The following is a 23,324-nucleotide window of genomic DNA, read 5'->3' as shown; positions in this document are numbered from 1 at the left end:
GTGGGGGAAGGGAGAGGGCGAAGCAGACTTCTGCTGAGCAGGGAGCCCGATGCCGGACTCGATCACAGGACCCTGGGATTGTAACCTGAGCTGAAGGCAGATGCTTAACTGACTGAGCCAACCAGGCGCCCTGTAATTTAAATTTTATTGGATGGACTATGTTTGGTGGCTATTCTACAGTTTAATGAACTAGTTTTCTATTGGACACTTACATTGTGTTTTGTATTTTAGTACTCTTTTGAGTGTCCTCCTACATATTTTTTTCCATTTGAATTACTTCTTTAAGGTAACTTTCCAAGAGTGGGTTTCCCTCATGTGAATTTTTGTCTGTACTTATTAGCATGTGTTAATGAAGGATATTTATGTAATGTAAAGATTAATCTTTTCATATTTTCATCAAACACCTTTATTGTAATTTTAAACATCTTTTTCTTTGTGATTTTAAAAAATTTCCTAAAAACTTAGAAACATGTCAGAGAACTGAAGATACTGTTTCTGTAGTAGTTTTTATAGTTTGATAACTTTTAACTATAGAAATTACGTTTTATTCATTTGTTATTGGATGAAAGGTAAATTATTCCCCATGATTAGTTGAAAAGATCCTAAGGTGGTACCATCATGAGCAACCTGTCTACTTTATGTACTCAAGAAACAAAAGATTAAACTATCTTTCCCTTTTACATAGGGGAGAATCCCTATGTAATCCCCCTACCCCCAACTCTTAATGTTGTGCTATCTGTCATTTCATTTGAGGTTCTTTTGGTATTACTGATAAAAAATGGCAATACTATTAAGTAATGGTAATGCTGCCTATTCTAATAATTTCTTTACTTTTCCTGAAGTTAACCTTTGGTCAGATTTTTCACATTCAGTTTCAGGCATTTTTTTTTTTTTTAAGATTTTATTTATTTATTTGACAGAGAGACACAGCAAGAGAAGGAACACAAGCAGGGGGAGTGGGAGAGGGAGAAGCAGGGGGAGTGGGAGAGGGAGAAGCAGGCTTCCTGCTGAGCAGGGAGCCCAATGTGGGGCCTGATCCCAGGATCCTGGGATCATGACCTGAGCCGAAGGCAGACGCTTAACGACTGAGCCACCTAGGCGCCCCAGTTTCAGGCATTCTTGTTGGTTTATTAGAATATTTCCACTTACTTTGGTATATTGGTTTTTCTGCTTTTTTCCCTGTATTTACAGGTTGAGTTCTAGAGTTTGAAATATGAAGAAATTAAAGTTACAGGATAAAACAGGGCAGTTCTCCAGTTTGGATGTGTTATATATTCATGACTGCAGTGTGATTCCTGGATTGGTAGTTTTAGCTGTGTCTCTAAAGACCAGTATTTCATTTAATACTTTCTAATAAGGTGGAAATACTTAGAACCTCGTTTTTTTTTCAAGTAGTCATCAAGTCAACATTTATCTAAAACAGGCTGTCATAATTTACAGAAAATGATATCTTATTAGTATTCAAAGAAATGCTGAGTTGGGAAGCAACTTTGTAGCTGACGCTTAGCTAGTTAGTATCTATAACTGACATAGTAATTGTGGCAGATCAAACAGTTAATTCTTTTGTTTATGCTGAGATGATATAGGAATTAACCATGTGGTAAACTTTTATGTATTTGATGTTTAAAGGCACATTCAAAGATCATGTGAATTTCAAATCCATAAAATAAAGGGACTGGGGAATGGGAGACTGGGAAAATCAAATGTATGGATAAAGATGCTAAGCTTATTAAAGTGACATAAGGTAGTGAAGAGTAGTTTTTGTGGCATTTTGTATAAAAATAAATTCCTAATGTTTTTTCCCCATTTTGGAGGCATAGTTCTGATCCTACATTTAAAGTTTATAATTTCATGGGGCGCCTGGGTGGCTCAGTCGTTAAGCATCTGCCTTCTGCTTGGGTCATGATCCCAGGGTCCTGGGGTCGAGCCCTGCATTGGGCTCCCTGCTCAGCAGGAAGCCTGCTTCTCCCTCTCCCACACCCCCTGCTTGTGTTCCCTCTCTCGCTGTCTCTCTCTCTGTCAAATAAATAAAATCTTTTTTTTTAATTTATAATTTCATAAACATGTATTTATTTTAAATAGTATATGTGATTTATTAAAGGTCATTATACACCCCTAAAACCCATCTTATTTTGATTGCAGATATTATAGAACAGCCAGTACTGGTCCAAGGAAATAGTAACAGAAGATCTGTCAGCACCCTCAAACCTTGTGCTAAAGATGCATATATGCTTTTCCAGGTATTTCAGTTGATAAAAATAATTTTATTCAGAATATAGTTTTGTGTGACTTTTTGATTTTGGAATTTTATGTCTGATTTAATTTCTCAAGTGTCAATTTTTTAAATTGTCAAATTTTAAAGGGTCGAAAGTAGTATTTCAAAAATGTTCTAGAACATTAAAGAGCATCTATAGCTAAGGAACATGATAAAATGTTACATTTCATTTTAAGGAAATAAAATGAATTAAGCCCAGAACTAGAAAAAGAGGAATATTAGGGATGACTGGTAATATAAAATAATTTCTATGACATAAATATTTAACTAATAAGCCTTGGTCTACTTAATACAATTTGATATACAAATACCTGATTTTTATGTTACTTGTCATGAATATGTCTTTTAAGTAAAATAAGATTTATCTGCACTGAAAATTTTACTGTTTTTTTATTAAAGTGTTCTTTTAAGTGGTTTTTCATTAAAAGACTATTAACCATTTATCTGTACACCTAATGTATTGTCAATAGTTATATGATTCTTTAAAAGTTTACTTATATAATCAAAATAGTTTGTCAGAATTGAATTACCAGTGCTTAGTTTCTAAGGAGTAAAAACAACTATATAAGGAGAGATAACTTTTAAAAATTTTATGAATTTTGAAAAGCACATTTCATTCCAGCATGTGAATGTTTTATTTTTTATTTATTTTTTGACTTATTTTCCCAGGACCTTTGTCAATTGGTTAATGCTGATGCCCCTTACTGGCTAGTAGGCATGACAGAAATGACTCGAACATTTGGCCTTGAATTGCTTGAGTCAGTCCTGAATGATTTTCCACAGGTCTTTTTACAAGTAAGCCATTTGTAGTATCTTGCAACAAAATTAATCAAAATTTTTTCACAGATATTTTTCAAGAAAGTAACATGTATTCTCATGTTAGAGGATTGAAAGAATTACAGCTTTAGACTTTAGATATGTGATAATTTAGTGTTATCTTACATTATTATAGTGCCCTAGCACTTTGAAATTTTAACATTAGAAGGAATCCCTAGAGACCGTCTAGTGAGGTGTTTCCCAACCTGTGGGTATATGAGGGAATTTGGTATGTGAGCTGTTTTTTATAATATTTAAAAACTGAAAAATTGTTACTAATTTTTACTTGCTTATATGTAGCTATGTGCTTTTGGATAATTCTAAAATATATAATTACTCTGGGTGTCTGGCTGGCTTAGTAGAGGAGCATGCGACTCTTAATCTTGGGGCCATGAGTTTGAGCCCATGGTGGGTGTAGAGATTGAAGAGATAAAAACTTTAAAAAAATAAAATAATTATGCTTGTTTGTCATTGAGTTCTTTTTAAAAATCAGCTTATTGGGTTCTGTTCAAGCAATCTAAGTAGAACAAAATATTAAGTTAATTATTAAATCTTCCATGCGTGAATGGAATTGTTATCTTGGCAAAGTAAAGTTAATGAATTATATAACATATTTTATTTATCTGGTGTTCTTTCAGCTGCCCATTTTAAATGCTTTAGCTTTGTGTTTGAACTTGTATAATCTGTCTTCTTTCTTCTGTTCTTTGTTTTGAATTGCTAGTGTCCTACCAAAATCACAATTCCTAATAATAAACCACTTAATTCCAAATCATTAGATGTTCCTTTTTAAATTAGATTCTTTTTAAAACTTTTTGAAATATTGATGATCATTTTGATCTTACACTCTCAAAGAGCAACACTAATTTCATAATTGTTGTAAACTATAGAATAATAAGCTAAGCATATAATAAAGCTAAATTAGTCATACTGATTATTAATTTTATTTGCTAGTAAGACTGTGTTTTAAAAGTATCAAGTACAAACTAAGTTAATTCTTCTTTTTTTTTTATCCTTGCAAATAGCACCAAGAGTTTAGTTTCCTTCTCAAAGAAAGGGTATGTCCTCTTGTGATAAAACTCTTTTCTCCAAATATAAAGTTCAGACAAGGTTCCGGCTCTTCATCTTCTCCGGCACCAGTTGAAAAACCGTATTTCCCTATCTGCATGCGTTTGCTGAGAGTAGTATCTGTTCTAATTAAGCAATTTTACAGCCTTTTGGTAAGTGCTAATTTTCATGTGTGTTTGTATGTGTAATTGCATGTAGTGTTCTTTTTAAATGATTATTTATTATAATGCATTCAGCTTTTTCACTTCAGCACAATTTCTTTTAAAGTATTTATAGGTATTTTCCTAGTAACTCTATGGGTTTATTCTATCCTTTCTTAGATTTTCTTATGTTTTATATAGTATTTTTAATGTATGTCAGGGAGAGTCATGGCCTGTTATCTGAGGGCAGCATAGAATTTGTGGCTTGGGAATTGAGCCTATTAGCAAATTATCTATATCTCATTTGAAGGATCATTAAAATTATAGTATCTTCAATTTATGCTGCTTTCATTTGTACTATTTAATGTATCTTAACAGATTAAAGCAAAGAAGTTAAAAATTTGGTGAACTTTAGGATTAGAAATCAACTATTTTGACTTCTAGTCCAGTATTGTATTTATTTTGCATAAATTTATGAATGCAGAATATGTTGTGATATTCCTGATCATAGTATATCAATGTGATGTTTTTCAGAGAAAATGGTATATTTCTTTTTATGTTATGTGAAATTCATCCTTGTACAATTTTTTAGCTTCTATCCTAATTTTAATTAACAGGAATAATTGGCTATTGATAATTATGGAATAGTGAACTATATAAACTTAGAATACTGTGAGCAGTCGATATACTAAATATTAGAGGTAATCAACAACTTTACAAACTAATAGATAGTACTTTATTTTTTTTTATTTTTTATTTTTTTATTTTTATTTTTTATTTATTTACTTTTTTTTAAAGATTTTATTTATTTATTTGAGAGAGAGAGAATGAGAGACAGAGAGCACGAGAGGGAAGAGGGCAGAGGGAGAAGCAGACTCCCTGCTGAGCAGGGAGCCCGATGCGGGGCTCGATCCCGGGACTCCAGGATCACGACCTGAGCCGAAGGCAGTCGCTTAACCAACTGAGCCACCCAGGCGCCCTATTTTTTATTTTTTTAAAGATTTTATTTATTTGACAGAGCGAGAGAACACAAGTAGGCAGAGCGGCAGGCAGAGAGGGAGAAGCAGGCTCCCCGCTGAGCAGGGAGCCCGATGTGGGGCTCAATCCCAGGACCCTGGGATCATGACCTGAGCCACCCAGGTGCCCCATAGATAGTACTTTATACTAAATTCTGTGGAGAGCTTTTTAAAATAAAGGGCTTTTTTTTTTTATATTTATGATAAACATGTCATAGATTTTCTTTTCATATTCCAAATCCATTTATGAACAGTATATTCAGAAATTTTTATAAGCACTGTAGTTATAATTATTTCTGGCCACAGGTTTATTTAATGTAGAAATACTTACAGGAAATCAGATCACTTCAAACGAATTGCTATTTATTAGGGACACTGTTAAGTTATCAGAGTTGGATGCCAAAGGTTTAAGAGTCTTTTGGTACACTCATAATTGGCTTGGACTTTTTTTGTTCCACCAAAATTAATAACATATAATTGAACATTTAGGTACATAGTTTGTGAATTTAGTTCACAGCTCCATCTTTCTCTGTAAGGATTAACTTTTAAAAATTATAGTGTTACTCCCAACATGTATGATATTTGATGTAATTTCCAATAATTATTATTAATTGAAAAAAACAATACTTTTTTGTCTAATTATATACAATTGAGATGGAGGGAAATTCTGTGAGTCTTTACATTGATTAACTTTTGAAAGTTTTGAAAGGTCTCCTGGCACTTGCTGAAAATAAATGAAAAGTAGCTTAATTTCTCCAAAGATGGAGAACTTTTACCTGTCACCTGTTACATTTTCTGAATTATATTTATTTATAGTCTGTTTCAATCCACAAAGAAACTTTTTAAGAATGTAAACCAGAGTGACATCAGCAAAATGTTGGAATATGAAGCTGAGCCTCTCTGTCTCCTACGGAGACACCAAGTTAACAGTACATAGATTACCTCTATGAGAACTTATCAGTTGAGAGGTTATAGCACTCCAGGCACATGTAAGGTGAAGCAGAGAGGTTCATTAGAGTAGGTAGGAAATCTCAGTGCACTTAGCTGCATACCTTCTCCCACTCCTTACACAGCACAGCATGGTGTGATCAGGAGCAAACTCCCAACCTACGGTTTCTCCTTCACATGGCAGAAAGGTGAAATGTGCATCCACCATTCTGACTTTTTGGGGGTATGTCCAACTGGTTTCTGTCTCCCTTGATTCTTGGAGCACTGACAGGAAAGGCAGGAGCACACTTGGGCCTGCTCAGAACAAAGGCCCAGAGAGGGTAGTACTGCTGACATACACCAGGCGGGAGCTCCTGAAAAGAAACAAGTAAGTGTCTTCAGCTGGGAAGTTACACACACAAGCCCAGAGGAAACAAACACATTGACAGAAGAGGTTTGAGAGGATCCCAGGCTGATTGGTGAAGATCTTTCCCTGTACAAAGCCAGTCCATAAAGACTAAAAGAGTTGGCTTTTTTCAAATGCCCAAATTTCAACAACGACAAAAATAACAAGGCATACAAAGAAACAGGGAAACATGGCCCAATTCAAGGGACAAAATTAATCTCCAGAAACTAACCATAAAGAAATGGAGGTCAGTGAGTTACCTGACAAAAATTCAGAATAATCATAAAGGCACTGAGTGAACTAAAAGAGAATACAGAAAACTAAATGAAATAAAGAAAGTGGTGTATGAACAAAATGAGAATATCAATAAAGAGATAGAAACTATAAAGGATAAAGCAAAAATCTAAAGCAGAAGAATACTGAATTGAAAAATGCAGTAGCAGGGGTCAGCAGTAGACTAGATCAGTAGACTAGAAGAAAGAATCAGCAAACTTGAAGACAAGTCATTTGCAATTACCAGGTCAGGGGAGCAAAAAAAAAAAAAAAAAAGAAAAAAAGAATGAAGAGCCTGTAAGGACTTAGGGCATACCATCCAGCAGACCAAGATACACATGTCTAGTAAAAACGCACTGGGTTACATTCTCACACTCGTAACACCTCACACATCAGATGTATGGATTTTTTCCCACATCAATCAATACTCTGACAGCCAGATATTCTACATTTCAGTTCAATTCTGACATTAACCAGAGTTAGCACAGACTCAGTCCCACAAGATTCCCCCCCTATTGCAGATGCCAATCGCAAGTAGTAGGTTGCCCACTTACCCACAAATTCTAACTTGGCTATATATGGGAAGTTCCCACAACCACCTCTTTGGGTTTGATAATTTACTAGAGAACCTAGGAAAACAGTTTGCTTACTATTGCCTATTTATAATAAAAGATATTTTAAAGAATACTGTTGAATAGGCCGATGAAGAGATTCATAGAGCAAGGTGTAGAAAAGTCCCAAGAGCAGGAGCTTCTGTCCCCATGAAGTTGGGGTGTGCAACTCTCTTGGCATGTATATGTGTTCACCAACCTGGAAGCCCCCTAAACTCTGTACTTTCAGGATTTTTATGGTGTTTTCATCATGTAGGCATAATTGATTATTAACTCAGTTTCCACCATTTTCCCTTCTCCAGAGAATATGAGGAGTGGGGCTGAAAGTCTCAAGCTTCTAATTATGATTGTTTTTTCTGGTATCCAGCCCCTGTCCTGCAATCCATCAAGAGTTGCCTCATTAGAATGGAAGATGCTATTCACATAGGAAATTCCAAGAGACTTAGGAGCTGTGTGTCAGATGCTCCTATCACTCAGGAAATTATGAGGATTTTAGGAGCTCTGTGTCAGAAACCAGGAGCAGAGACCAATATATATATTAATACTTCACTATACATTATGGGAGTCTCAAGTGAGGAAAGAAAGGGGCAGAGAGCCTATTCGAAGTAATGGCCAAAAACTTCCCAACTTTGAAGTAGGAAAGGGACATAAAAATTCATGAAGCTCAGAGAATTATAACTAGGATTAATCCGAAGGGACCTATACCAAGACACATTATAATTAAGCTGTTAATACTTACAGAGAATCTTAAAGTAGCAAAAGAAAGGCACCTTGTCATGTGTAAGGGAGCACTCATAAGACTGTGAGTAGATAGCTCAGGAGAAACCTTGCAGGCCAGAAAGAAAATGGGATGCTATATTCAAAGTACTGAAAGAAAAAAACCTGCCAATGAAGGAGAAATTAAGACTTTCCCAGATAACTTAACTACATTAAATTAAGATAAACAAACGTATAGGAAGAAAAGACATTCCTCCTTTTCCTTTCCATATCCACTAGTCAGTCATAGAGCACCAAGTCTTGTGTTCTCACAGTAACGCAGCATGCTTACACCTTCATAACAAATACAGAGTTTACATTTTCTGTTTCCAAACCAAGAATTACCAACTTCTTTTTCATTTTTATAAAACTTGGTGCTGAGTTGTGCCCCTCAAAATTAACATTTTGAAGCCCTAACCCCTAACATGATAGTATTTGGAGATGGACTCTTTGGGAGATAATGCAGGTGAGGGCCATCATGATGGGCTTAGTGACCTTATAAGAAGAGACACTAGAGAGCTTGCTTGCTCTCTCTTTCTGCCTTGTGAGAACACGGTGATAAGGCAGCTGTCTGCAAGCTAGGAGGAGAGCTCTCACGTAACCCCAATGATGTTGGTACCCTGATCTCAGACTTCTAGCCTCCAGAACTGTGCCAAACTATTTAAGCCACCCAGTCAGTGGTCTTTTGTTATGGTATCCCAACAGACTAAGAACTTGGTTTCTGTCCGCCAGTTCTCTTATGTAGCAGTTCATCAGGTGACTTTTTCAGAGATACAGATACCTTATTCTTCAGTAATTTCAGTTTTGGATGAAATTGCTGTTTTTGAGTGCATATATTTTGGACACTGTACAAAGTGCTTTACATATATTAATTCATTTAGACTTTACACCACAGCTGAAAAAATGAGACTCAGGATATTTATGTAATTTGCCTGAGATTATACTTTCTAAGCCACAGAGCTGGGATATTAATGAATTCTTTTAGACCTCAAAACCCTCGCTCTTAATTCCAGTGCATTTTACTACTACTCTGTTTTCTTAGTTCTCATTTCTTTTCTCTCCAAGGCTGCTAGTGCTAAATTTTCAGTACTGTTCCTATACCATTCTCCATATTTAGACCTTAATCTCCTTGACTTGGGGGGATAAAAGGGGGAGATAAATAACAGTATAGCCAGCTATAGGAAAGATTGAATGTTACTACCTAAAGGTAGAAAAATGCTTACTTCTGTGTACTTCACTCATAGGGGTGATGACCAACTGGTAAAATTTCTCTTCCTAATAAGGCAGCTCTAGGACCGTGTTTATAAAGATGAATTCTTCAGATCTATATAAGATGCTAGTTTCTCAGGGGCACCTGGGTGGCTCAGTCAGTTAAGTGTCTGCCTTCGGCTCAGGTCATGATCCCAGGGTCCTGGGATCGAGCCCCACATCGGGCTCCCTGCTCGCCGGGGAGCCTGCTTCTCCCTTTCCCTCTGCCCATGCTTGTGTTCTCTTTCTTGCTCACTGTCTCTCTCAAATAAATAAATAAAATCTTTAAAAAAGAAAAAAGATATTAGTTCCTCATTGTTATACTTTGTGACATTGGAACTTAGCAGTATGGGAAAGTGCAGACATTCTGCAGTTTCTCCAAAGGCAGAAGCTAAAGGTATGGTACTTGTGGGGTAAGATATGTAATTATGGAATGCTTCTCTCTCATTTCTTTGTGTTTTCTTTATTTAAACATAGCTAATGATACATCTCCTAGGAGACATACTGGAGTAATAATTCTTTTTTTTTTTTTTTAAGATTTATTTATTTATTTGAGAGCGAGAATGAGAGGGAGAGAGTACATGAGAGGGGGGAGGGTTAGAGGGAGAAGCAGGCTCCCTGCTGAGCAGGGAGCCCGATGCGGGACTCGATCCAGGGACTCCAGGATCATGACCTGAGCCAAAGGCAGTCGCTTAACCAACTGAGCCACCCAGGCACCCCCTGGAGTAATAATTCTTATACTTTGTAGTCTTTGGATCCTTTTATGCTTGTAATGAAATATTGAACTTTTGTCTATGTGGATTATTTCTAGCATTTATTATATTAAAGATTAAGTCTGAGATCATATTAAACCCATTCATGTTAACATAAAAACTTAATATTTTTCCAGTGGGAAAACAAAGATTTTATATATATATACACACATGTATATATATATATTTTAATGATTTCCTCATCTTTTTATTTAGTTTTTAAGGAAGATTTATCTACTTATTAGAGAGAGAGCATGCAAGCTGGAGGAGGGGCAGAGGGAGAAATAGAATCTCAAGTAGACTCCATACTGAGCATGGATGTGGAGCCTGACACGGGGCTCGGTCTCACAACCCAGAAATTATGATCTGAGCCAAAACCAAGAGTTGGATGCTTAACTGACTGAGGCACCCAGGCACCCCAGAGATCTCATGTTTTTTGCTTTAATGTCTGGCTTAGTAGAAGATTAGCTGGATTTTCATATCTTCTGTTTTCATTTTGTTGTGATAGGTTGTTTTGGTTGAAACATACGAAGAAAATCTGGCTTCTCAAAGTTACGTAGTTGAAAAAGGCAGAATTATCTTCATGGATATTAATATTATCTTAATAGTGGATATTCTTCTTTGATACTACACCAAACTGGACTAGTGACAGTTTAATGGTGTAGGATCTGAAACCTTAGTAATGACGTTTTCATACTCTGTTACATTAAAATTCATTGATTCATCTTGTGCTCTGATTGTATCTTTTATCCATACATGGTTTTTTATATCATGTATTTTAGTTGTGCAGATATTCCAAATGTTAACACTTTATACAATACTAAAAATGATGTATGTTAATCACTAACTATGTATCAGATAAATCTCCTGTTATTAAGAAATTGTCAAGGTCACAGTGGTAGATACAATAATACTGATTTTTGTTTGAAAGCTTGAATCTAATCTTTGGCAACAAAAACTGTCATTTGTTTCCCTTAAAGAATGACAAGCTTACTTTGTTCATTTTTGACAAAGTGTCTGCAATATACACAAATCTAAATAGTTGTAGTTTACCATTTGCTCTTTTAGTTAAAATGGTGTCCGATAGGGGATAGAAGTGACTAGATCAGTTCCGAACTGTGCTTTTCCTCCAGACAACCATTGTACTTTGATACATAGCAAAAGTGCTTCATATGTATTCTCATTTTGTCACACAGAAAATTAAAAAGACATGCACTTATAGGTCAGACTTAAGAAAATCAGTAATTTAATTATATTTTTTATTTATGCTATTTTTTTTCATTATGGTTCTTTAGTGAAATAGACCTTTTTAAAAAAAAATGTGTGTGGTAGTGAAGAATGCAATGACAGTAGTGCAGTCTGGTGTTAGTGCCTTGATTCTTGATAAAGCTGTTTTACTCACCATGCTTTTGTACCTTCAGCACAAATGTCAATGCACTGAAAATGGCAAGTAATATATTACTATAAAAATAATTGTGACCTCACTTTGACCCCACTTTCGGGAATCATTGAACTAGAGAATCTGTTCTCCCCCAGTATTCACCAGCTTATCTTATTCTATCAAGTAGCTCAGGGGTGTAGATAGCTAATATTCAAAGGTTAGTTCTGTTAATATATCTAGAATGACTAGAGGAAACTGGAATGCCCCAGTCATTCAGAAAGAGTTATAATATAGTTTAGTATACTATATTCTTTCTCTTTTCTATCATCTGAGCTAGGTGCTTCTCTGTCCTCTGAATCATTAGGCTTTGTTCCCAGATATCTTTTTTTTTTTAAAGATTTTTTATTTATTAATTTGACAGAGAGAGAGAGCGAGAGCAGGAACACAAGCAGGGGGAGTGGGAGAAGGAGAAGCAGGCTTCCCGCCGAGCAGGGAGCCCGATGCGGGGCTCGATCCCAGGACCCCGGGATCATGACCTGAGCCGAAGGCAGACGCTTAACGACTGAGCCACCCAGGCGCCCCCCCCAGATATCTTTTTAAGGAAGATATGTTTAAGGAATTTATGAAGCTTAATTATAAGTGGCCAGCGTATCTCTCTTCTGCCTTTGACTAGCTGCTTTTAAAAAGGAATGAATGGGGCTAAATTGACTTATCCAACCTAATGTTCTACTTCTTCACAAACATGTCTTAGGACATACAAAGGATCTTAGTGCTAACAAATCCATTAACTATAAGGTTTTACCTCTTACCAGGCCTTGAGAAATAGACTCCTGCATTTAAATATTCTATCAGGCTTTCTTGTGTCCTAAGCCAACAGTTATCTTATGTACATAATCTATCAGAAATCCATGTGATACTGTGATTAGAATTTCTATCAGGATGACTTTGATTAATCTTAAGCATCAGTTGTCTCTTGACTACTATGCATTACCAAAAGACTACGAATTCAGAGACATTCATCACTCTTCATGCTTACAGTGGAGTTCATGAAGTATCTTCATGCCACAAGGAATTGGATTTAGGCCATAGATACCAATCTTAATACCTGTTTCCCTATGAGTTCAACTTCTTGGGGAAAAGGCTTAACAGATTCACAGCAGGCGCCCTCCATTGATGCCCTTGAGAACAATGCAGTGACCTCAACACGAGTTCTGTGATCAGACTTTCACACTTGGCAAGGAGGGAGAAAGGGAGAACAGAGTGCCAGACCTCAGGAGAGAGGCTCTCCTTTACCCAAATCGTGAGGTTTTAGTGGCTACAGTATAAATTTATTGTTTAATATGTGCTGTAGTCTGCCTCCCACAGGAGAGAAAATGATATACTCTTCAAGGCAAGTTTTATAACAGTGTTTCTTTTGGCTGTGATATAATGATGTTTCTGAGAGCCTTTGTTTTCTGGCCTCAAAACCTAGCTGATAAGCCTTCAGTTCTACCACATTTATATTTCACTTTCACTCTAAAGTAGGTAGTGTACATTTGGAGGACCCACTAATGTTAAAACTGTAGTAGATACAATTTGCATAGTGAGTCACCAGCATGATTCTTTTTCAGTTCGTTACTAAAAGGATCATTTGTTTAGAAAAAATAATGTGCTCTGCATTTGCATGGCATTTTATCATGTTTAGGGGATGTTTTTAAAGACTTTTTTTTTTTTTTTATTAGAGAGAGAGCAAACAGGGGGAGCAGGAGAAGGAGAAGCAGGCTCCCCACTGAGCAGGGAGCCCGATGCGGGCTCCATGCGGGGCTTGATCGCAGGGCCCTGGGATCATGACCTGAGCCGAAGGCAGCCGTTTAACCAACTGAGCCACCCAGGCGCCCCTAGGGGATGTTTTTATTCTTACAGTTTTCTCATTTGATTTCTCAAAAAGATGTAGATATTTTTATCCTTTATTTATAAGAAGGTTATGTAGCTTGTCATCCACTCATTTGGTGGATAAAGAAGCTGAGCCTATCTGATTTCTGATCTAGTGCTTTTCAACTGTCTCATGATTAGGACAGTGCTAAACCTCTGTTTTATGACTTCCCCAATCATAGCAGTCCACGGATAAAGTTTTCAATTATCCTGCCTGCTTTATCCTCATGATTATGTCCTAATTTTAAGCATTCAGTTAACAGTACTGAAAGGCATTAGAGAATACCAGCTGCTAAGGCTTTGGGTAAACATCCTGAGGGCCACTATTCCTGAAATTTCTTGCCCGGTGATGCCCGCTCATTTCAGGGTACCCCCAGCTAAAAGGAGGGTTCAGTTTGGCTTAGTGATCAGAGTGTCAGGTTCTTAGCTCCCAGAGCTCCAGCTCTGTCCTAAGTTAGTGTACAACAGACGTAATCCATTAACCTTTGAAAAACTTAATTTTTTTTTGGTCGTTTATTCATTTATTAGACATTTATTTTTTTATTTTCATTTTTTTAAGATTTTATTTATTTGACAGAGAGAGAGAGAGAGACAGTGAGAGAGGGAACACAAGCAGAGGAAGTGGGAGAGGGGAAGCAGGCTTCCCGCTGAGCAGGGAGCCCGATATGGGGCTCAATCCTGGGATCATGACCTGAGCCAAAGGCAGATGCTTAACAACTGAGCCACCCAGGCACCCCTCATTTATTAGACATTTAATACATAATGTTGAGAATGTGCTTCAAACATTTTTATTTACAAAGAGCGTGCAGAGAAGATGGTTTATATTAATAATGGTAATGATAGCTAATACTTATAAAGCAAAACTATGTACCAGGCCTTATTCTAAATACTTTATGTATTTATACCTGTCAAGTGCTACAGATTCCTTTTTGTTTTCCTACTAGAAAATATATATTAAACGTGCTTAGGCTTATTGCCTCTTTGTTTAAGCAGCAAAAGAACATATGGAAAAACTTGTGGTATTATTGAAGAGAAGAACATACATCCTATCAGCTGTTTACATGATACATGCTACCCGCCAGGAATGAGGATGGTGTGATGGTGCATAGTGCTTTCTAAAGAATAAGGGTAATAGATTAACCATGTTAGCAGATCTCTAGTGTGTGTTTGCAGGGACGTAGAGAGAGACTGATTATTTTTACTGTTAGCTTTCCCCATATAACTGCTTTTCCCTTTTTTTTCTCTACTCCCCATTAAATGAATTTTAATTTATTTAAAATTGGAAGATTTTATTGGTTTGTCCATAACACTAAGAACAAAGAATGTAATTTATAAATTCTGATCTTAGATTTAAAGAAATACTATTAAGAAAATTTTTTTTTTAGGTAACTGAATGTGAGATATTTCTGTCACTTCTGGTGAAATTTCTGGATGCAGATAAACCACAATGGTTACGAGCTGTTGCAGTAGAATCAATACACAGACTCTGTGTGCAGCCTCAGCTCTTAAGGTAAAACCACAGTAATATTTTGTTAAATAGATAGGTTAATGTTTGCTAGTAGGAAGAGTTTAAATATTTATTCCCAAGTATTAGTGATTTCTAAACAAAATTGTATATATTATGTATATGGAGCAGTAGTGGTGTGAGCGTGGTAAGCAACTGAGAGGTGGGCAAAAAAATATGGGTAGTAATTGCCATCAATCCAAATTTATTGGTTAATATAGCCAAGATGATTTTTTTTATAACATTGACCTCAGTCTGAACCTTTGTACTAACTTAGTAAAATCACTCAGGTGTGATGAAGTTTTAAGTATAGACTGATATATCAATATTAATTGCTGTTTTTCTCAGAAACATTTAAAATTATTTTACAGGTCATTTTGTCAGTCCTATGATATGAAACAGCATTCTACCAAGGTTTTTCGTGACATTGTGAATGCCCTGGGATCTTTTATACAGTCGTTGTTTCTTGTCCCTCCTACCGGAAATCCTGCTACAACAAACCAAGCTGGTAAAGGCTAATTCATATTTTGTTTTTTAATATTCTGCCATGATTTACTGTATTCACTATTCTGAGAGGATATTTTTATTTTATTTTATTTTATTTTTAAAGATTTTATTTATTTTTTAGAGAGCGCGCGAGAAGGAAACCGCATGAGAGGGGAGAGGGTCAGAGGGAGAAGCAGGCTCCCCGCTGAGCCGGGACCCCGATGTGGGACTCGATCCCAGGACCCTGGGATCATGACCTGAGCCGAAGGCAGACGCTTAACCATCTGAGCCACCCAGGCGCCCTCTGAGAGGATATTTTATAGAAATTTTGTGACTAGAGAAATTTGGATTACCTAAATGTATTGGTAGTAAAGACTTACACTTAAAGAATATTCAGTCTCATTGAGGCAGCTATGTTTAGTTCTTTCCAGAATATATTTCCTTCTCTGGTATACTTTCAGTTTCTCTAATTACATAAGAATAAGAGTTTAGATGCTTATATTCATTTTAGAAGGATCTTCATTTTGGGGCACCTGGGTGGCTCAGTCAGTTAAGTGTCTGCCTTTGGCTCAGGTCATGATCCCAGAGAGCCTGCTTCTCCCTCTCCCTTTGCCCCTCCCCTTGCTTGTGCTCTCTCTGTCTCTCTCTCAAATAAATAAATAAAATCTTAAAAAAAAAAAAAAAGGATCTTTGTTTTGTGCCTCTCAAAAGAATCTGGTTCACCACCTTAGGAGGTCTATTAGTCTCTCTTTTAACAAAATAGGTAAACTTGATTTAAGCTTGTTTGGAAATCAACATATGGCTTCTTGTTTCTCTTTGCCTTTTTTATATTTATCTTCTACTTTTTACTGCTGATTAATGATTTCTTAATTCTTAATTTTCACTTCTGATAAAAAATGGTCTAACAAAAGGTGTATTATAAAGTTTTTGTCAGTAGTTTTACTTATTAGTACCTTTTTTATAAAAAAGGAAGTGGTGTTCTGGGGAAATAAAGTCTCTAATAGCCAAAACAGGATTGATAAACTTCATTTATTCGTGCAGTATCCATTCTTATAGAACAAATTTTTTAAAAAAAATATTTTATTTATTATTTGACAGAGACACAGTGAGAGAGGGAACACAAGCAGGGAGAGAGGGAGAAGCAGGCTTCCTGCCGAGCAGGGAGCCCGACGTGGGGCTTGATCCCAGGACCCTGGGATCATGACCTGAGCCGAAGGCAGACGCTTAACGACTGAGCCACCCAGGCGCCCCTAGAACAAATTTTTTTAATTTGAACAGATGTTTGTGTATTATGGATTTGTAATTAACTAGTAAATTGGTATCTTTGCTTTCTTCCCCTTATCTAATAGGAAACAATAACTCAGGTGGCCCCGTCTCAGCACCAGCTAACTCAGGAATGTTGGGGATTGGTGGAGGTGTTACCTTGCTACCAGCATTTGAATATAGAGGAACTTGGATACCTATTCTAACTATAACAGTACAAGGCAGTGCAAAAGCCACCTAGTAAGTAGTAGTAGCTTTATTTTGTAATGAATGATGCCATTGGGATTATTTTATCCTAAAATGTTTCTGCATTATATTTTGAATTTTAAACCTAGTAATTCTAATGCAGTTTAGAACTAATTTTCTCTTGTCACATGTTGAGAATTTTACGTAGGATTGGATTTTGTTGTTTTCTTTTGTACTATTTACTGATGTGTTAGTGTTAACAGTAGTGAAACAAAATGTGATTTCTTTACCTGAGGACCTATTTAGCTGTTTTATATGGCTTTTCGATTTAAGTATATGACTTTGGACTTAGGTCTTCTAATACTAACTGAGTCACCAGCAGCAAATTAGTTAACTTTTTTAAAAATCTCAGTTTCTTTACCTATAAAATGAGAGTAGTGATATATCTACCTTTCAGGATTCTATAGGTGAGAAAAGTTATTTTAACTGTGTAGCTAATTACGTTTTTAGAGTTTAACACACAGTACTTTTAGTTTAATTAACTTAAAGTGTTTAATGGATTCCATATGTGTTATTTTTATTGTCATTAGTCATTTCAGTTTAACAAATAACATATTTGGCAGTGTATTGTTGATTTTTCTTAAGTCGGAGTGAACTACAGTGCTACAGAGATAAAGCAATCAATCTTACAGAGATTTAACACTACTGTAGTTACTGTTAAGCAGTCAACTAATACATTTTGAATGCTTGGCATGTATAATTGAAACAGTATTCCGATGACAAGTAATCAGAACTCAAAGTGTGAAGCAGAGTGTCTGACTAGTTGTTTGTTGTTTGTTTGTTTAAATTTGGATATAGTTGACACACATTACATAAGTATACATATCGTATACTTATGTATACAATAGTATACAATAATGATTTGACAAGTTTATACATTATGTTGTGTTCACCACAAGTATAGCTGCCATCTGTCCTCTTACATTACTGTTACAATACCATTGACTATATTCCTTATGCTGTGCCCTTTATTCCCATCACTTACTCATTCCATAACTGGAGGCCTATGTCTCCCACTCCCCTGCACGCATGTGCCCAGCCCCCACTCTGACTAGTTTAAATGATAAATTTATATGGTATGTCAGTCTGCATAGTATAATCATAGTATTTTGCTGTTCAGCTTTATTTTGCCTATAATTATGAAAGTATAGAATCATAGAGGACTGAAATATTTAACTAAAATTCATTGTTATTCTTAGTCATTTAAAAGATACTAAAGTTACATAGTTTCATATAAGCTTTTGTTTGCTACAAAGGCTAGTGCTCTAGTACACTAGACTATCAAATTTAAAAGAAATCAGATTTCTAGCACTGAAGGAGACAATAATCTCATGCATTTCCCCACCTCATTTTATAAATTGAAAAATCCCCAACATGAAACTAGTTGCCCTCATTTAGCTTACATTTTAGTGAGTGAGATAGTAAAGGTTCAAATAAACATATAATATCACCTTGGGTAGTGGTTAATTCTTTGAAGAAAAAACAAATTAAGGGGATAGAGAGTGACAGAAATTATCTCTAAGGAAACAAGTTTGAGCAAAATAACATAATTAAAGTGAGAGAGTGAAGATGTGTGCTTGAAGAAGAAAAATTAAAACAAATGAATGACAAGAGAGTAAATACTTGGCAAAGTTATATGAATTACTTTTTTATTAATGGAAGTCTGAAACCAATTGTTTATTGATAATTTAGTCCTTACAAATTAAGCGAGTTGGATTTTAACTAGTTCTGCTACTAAATACTGTGATTTTGAGTACAGCACATTATTTCACTTGAAGGCAAACTTAGGACTAAATCTCTAAAGGAACATATAAATAGTGGGTTTTTTTTAGTGCTATAAACACTGAGATTACTCACCTCTGAAATCAAAAATAGCCAGAAAATATTGGGTTTTCTTTTGCACATGGATTAGTAGGTTTCCATTGAAGCCTCCCTGTTGAATTGGCATCTTTTATTCATTCATTTGCTGTGAGATTCAGTATAAAGTTATTTTCAGTATTTTCTTTGAAGGCATACATGTAAATCTTGATTGTGTATTCTGTTCTTTTATTGACTTTTTAAGTATATAATCATTTGAAAACTTAAGTAATGTAAGACAGAAGTAGTTTTGACCTAAGTATTGTTGACATATTCTTTCTGATTGATTACACTATGGCTCCTTTCAAAGTTGGGCTTGCGACAGTTTTGCAACTTTACCTTAAATTTAAAAATACTTAAATAAATGGGTTATGTTTATCTAAAACTGGTATTTATGTACTAGTTCTAATAAAATACCACTGCGATATTGAGGGAAGAAAGTGTGGGCTTTGTTTTAGGTTGTGGTATAAATAAAAATAAGCATAAATCACCTTTTTCTCTTACCTATTCTAGCACTTAAGGTCTTTACCATAGAATTTGGGATTTAGAGTTTGGAATATTTAGGATTACTTTCTTTGTTTTAGATGCATTTGCTCAGTAGATCATTTGTTCTTTGAGAATAGAGATTTGTCTGAAAAAATGCTTAGCACTCGTAGACTTAATGTGTGGCTCTGAAAGGCTCACTGGCTTGGCAGTGGTTAAACCCATAAACTTTACCTCCTTGTTTGAGCTTAGATCTCTTTTGATCAGTAATATAACTATATCTTTATTGATTACCTCAATTTTAAAATCCTCGGAGCTGGCACATACTAGGGGTTAAATTGATAGGCTTTAGAGTCAGACTTGGGTTAAGAACTGTTGATGGATAACTGTGTCACCTTAGTCCTTAGTTTCATCATCTGTATCTTTTAGGGGTTTGTGAGGAGTTAAACAAGATAATATACATCAAAAAATCCCTAGAGTTCCAGGCCAAGAGTTATTACACAACAAATGGTAGCTATTTATAGGTGTTGTTATTGTTTATTCTGAGTTTTGCATTTCTTTACAAATTACCTACCTCCAGTCTTGATTATGATTCAGCAACTTTTAGAATTTGAGGTTGGAAATCTCTTTTATTAACTTACTGTAATCTTTAGTGATTTCAATTTTGTTTTTGAGATGTAATCCACATACCATAAAATTCAGCCTTTCACAGTATACATTTTATGGTTTTACTGTATTCAGAAGGTGTCTAACAATAATCACCTTTAATTCCAGGACTTTTTCATCATCCCAGAAAGAAACCCATACTCATTATCAGTCATTCCCCAGTCTCCCTTTCCCATTCCCCTAGCAATCACTAACCTGTTTTGCATTTCTACTGATTTGCTTATTATGGATATTTCATATAAATGTAATCATGCAATAAATACTCTTTCAGGCTTCTTTCAGCATGTTTTGAAGGTTCATCTGTGTTGTAGGATGTATCAGTACTTCATTTCTTTTTATGGCTGAATAATACTCTAATTTATGGATGTGCTGTATTTTGTTTCTCCATCAATTGATGGGTATTTGGATTGCTTCCACTTTTTGGCTTTTAGAGATAATGCTGCTATGAGCATTTGTGTACAAGTTTTTGCTTAGACATATGTTTTCATTTCTCATGGGTATATACCTAGGAGTAGAATTGCTGAGTCATGTGTTATTCTGTGTTTAACTTTTTGAAGAACTGCCAAACTATTTTCCCAACTGATTGTACCATTTTATATTCCTACCAACAGTGTTTGGGGGTTCAGATTTCTCCACATCCTCAACAGTACTTTTACTGTCTTTTGATTATTGTTATAGTCTTTTGATTATAGCCATCCTAGTGGACATTAAATGTTATCTTACCGTATTTCAGTTTGCATTTCTGTAAATACTGATGGCATTGAGTATCTCATTCACGTGCTTATTGGCCATTTATATATCATCTCGGGAGAAATGTCTTTTCAGATCCTTTGCTCCTTTTTAATTGGGTTGTCTTTTTATTATTTAGTTGTAAGTGTTCTTGTATATTCTGGATCTTTAGTCCCTTATCAGATACATGATTTGCAAAAATTTTCTATTCTGTGGGTTGTCTTTTATTTTCTTAATAGTGGCCTTTGAAGCACAATAGTTTTTAATATTGACTAATTCAGTTTTATCTATTTTTTCCTTTGTTGCTTGTGCTTTTGGTATCCTAACAAATCATTACCTAATGTGAGTTCATGAAGATTTTTGCCTGCGTGTTCTTCTAAGAGTTTTTAGTTTTAGCTCTTATATTTAGGTCATTGGTTAATTTTGAATTAATTTTTGTATATGGTACAAGGTAAAGATCCACCATCATTCATTTATATGTGAATATGCAGTTTTTCCAGTACCACCAGTTTTTTTTTCCATTGAATTATCTTGATGGATTTCAATTTTAAGGAATTTCAAACCATAATTCCTTATTTGCCATGATTTAAGACAAAAGATTTGTTATCTTTCTTTTTGAAAGCTTTGTTCTAACTATGGGGTAGAAACTGCTCTAAAATTCAACTTTGACATATTAATGCTCTGAGTATTATTCTTACCCTGTTGGCAGGTTGTGTCTGAGGTGATAGCTAAGCTAGATATCTCACAGTAATACTTTCTCAGTGTGAAAATATCTTCCTGTTTATAGGATTGATTTGATTTTATAGTACCTTATTTTGAAAGCACCCAAGTCAGAGTTTGAGAAGTTTTATAATCTATTTAGTCTTACTCTATTTTATATGTAGTCTTTATTTCTCTAATACCAACAATTAAAATACTGGCACATTTAGGGGGAGAGCAAAAAGTAAATTGTTAAAATAATTAGTTATGGCAGTGGTCAGGCCTTAATTTTTCTAATCAGTTTCTTAGAATACTGAGAAAGGATCCCTTCTCCAAATGAAACAAACTCAGTAATGTCCATTGACTTTTCCTATTCTGTTGCTCTTCATTTCTCTGAACTACAAATACTTTTATATATTTTCATTATCGTGGCTTTTAATTAGTGTTTTTTTCTTAATTTCAGCCTAGAGATGTTGGACAAAGTTGAGCCCCCAACTATACCAGAAGGTTATGCTATGTCTGTGGCATTCCATTGTTTGCTTGACCTAGTACGTGGAATCACTAGTATGATTGAAGGAGAGTTAGGAGAGGTTGAAACAGAATATCAGACTACCACTGAAGCAGCTTCTTCACCAACACAGTCATCAGAACAGCAAGAATTACAGTCAACATCAGACCAAATGGATAAGGAAATAGGTATATTGATGTCTGTATTTTTAATTTTTATTTTGAAATAATTTGAAATTTACAGAAAATTTGCAGAAATACTCAAGTTCCCATATATCCTTCACCCTGACTTCCCAGTTGTTAACACTATCCTATTTGTGTTATCATTCTATTTATATATGTCACTATACTTTTCTCCTGACTTATTTGAGAATAAGTTGCAAACATAATGCTCCACTGCCCCTTAATACTTTAGTGTTTTCTGAAAAATATGGACAGTTTCCTAACATAACTACAGTACAATCCCATCATAAATTTAGCATCAACCCAGTATTATCTTATCCCAGACCTCATTCAAATTTTGCCAGTTGACCCAATAATGTCTTTTATGTTGGATCACATGTTGAATTTAGTTCCATGTTGCTATACTATCCTTTAATCTAGAACACTTCCTTAGTTTTTTCTTATCTTATATGACCTTGACATTTTTGAAGAGTATAGGCTAGTCAGTTTAGGTTTGTCTTTTGTTTCCTTATAATTAGATTCAATTTACTCATTTTTGCTAGGGCTACCATAAAAATATTGCTGTGTTAAACATAGTCTATCAACATAGCAGGAGCATACAATTATCAGTATGTCTCATTATTGGTAATGTTAACTTTTGTCATTTGGTTAATACAGTGTCTGGCTGGTTTCTTCAGTGTAAGATTAATTATGAACTTTTTGTGGAGAAATACTTTGAGATCCCTACTATAAAAGAGAGCTTTCCCGGGCGCCTGGGTGGCTCAGTTGGTTAAGCGACTGCCTTCGACTCAGGTCATGATCCTGGAGTCCCAGGATCGAGTCCCACATCAGGCTCCCTGCTCGGCAGGGAGTCTGCTTCTCCCTCTGACCCTCCTCCCTCTCATGCTCTCTGTCTCTCATTCTCTCTCTTGCAAATAAATAAATAAAAATCTTTAAAAAAAAAAAAAAGAGAGAGAGAGCTTTCCCTTCTCTCCCATTTATTTTTTTTAATTTCTCAATTTATATTAGTATGGATTCTTGGATTTCTATTTTATTTGAAAGGTTACAATATGATTATCGTTATTTGGTTTAACTCTCAGATTGTTCCTGATATGGCCAGTGGGACCCCTTTCAAACTGGCCACT

At 35.3% G+C, this 23,324-nt stretch overlaps 1 protein-coding gene across 2 annotated transcripts in view; it reads left to right on the top strand.

The window, feature by feature from the left end:
• MON2 (MON2 homolog, regulator of endosome-to-Golgi trafficking) overlaps positions 1–23,324 on the top strand; it is a 102,338-nt gene that overhangs the window by 26,898 nt on the left and 52,116 nt on the right. For both annotated transcript variants that reach the window (XM_035002246.1, XM_035002245.1), the window contains exons 6-12: positions 2,143–2,240; positions 2,945–3,070; positions 4,114–4,308; positions 14,963–15,087; positions 15,453–15,589; positions 16,917–17,070; positions 21,974–22,216. In XM_035002246.1, coding sequence (XP_034858137.1) covers positions 2,143–2,240; positions 2,945–3,070; positions 4,114–4,308; positions 14,963–15,087; positions 15,453–15,589; positions 16,917–17,070; positions 21,974–22,216 — 1,078 coding nt within the window. The remainder of the gene's footprint in view (positions 1–2,142; positions 2,241–2,944; positions 3,071–4,113; positions 4,309–14,962; positions 15,088–15,452; positions 15,590–16,916; positions 17,071–21,973; positions 22,217–23,324) is intronic.

This window comes from Mirounga leonina, unplaced genomic scaffold, assembly GCF_011800145.1.
Source record: "Mirounga leonina isolate KUSES-001 unplaced genomic scaffold, KU_Mleo_1.0 Mir_126, whole genome shotgun sequence".
Taxonomy (NCBI): Eukaryota; Metazoa; Chordata; class Mammalia; order Carnivora; family Phocidae; genus Mirounga; species Mirounga leonina.
This window is presented reverse-complemented; position numbering and strand designations above follow the sequence as displayed.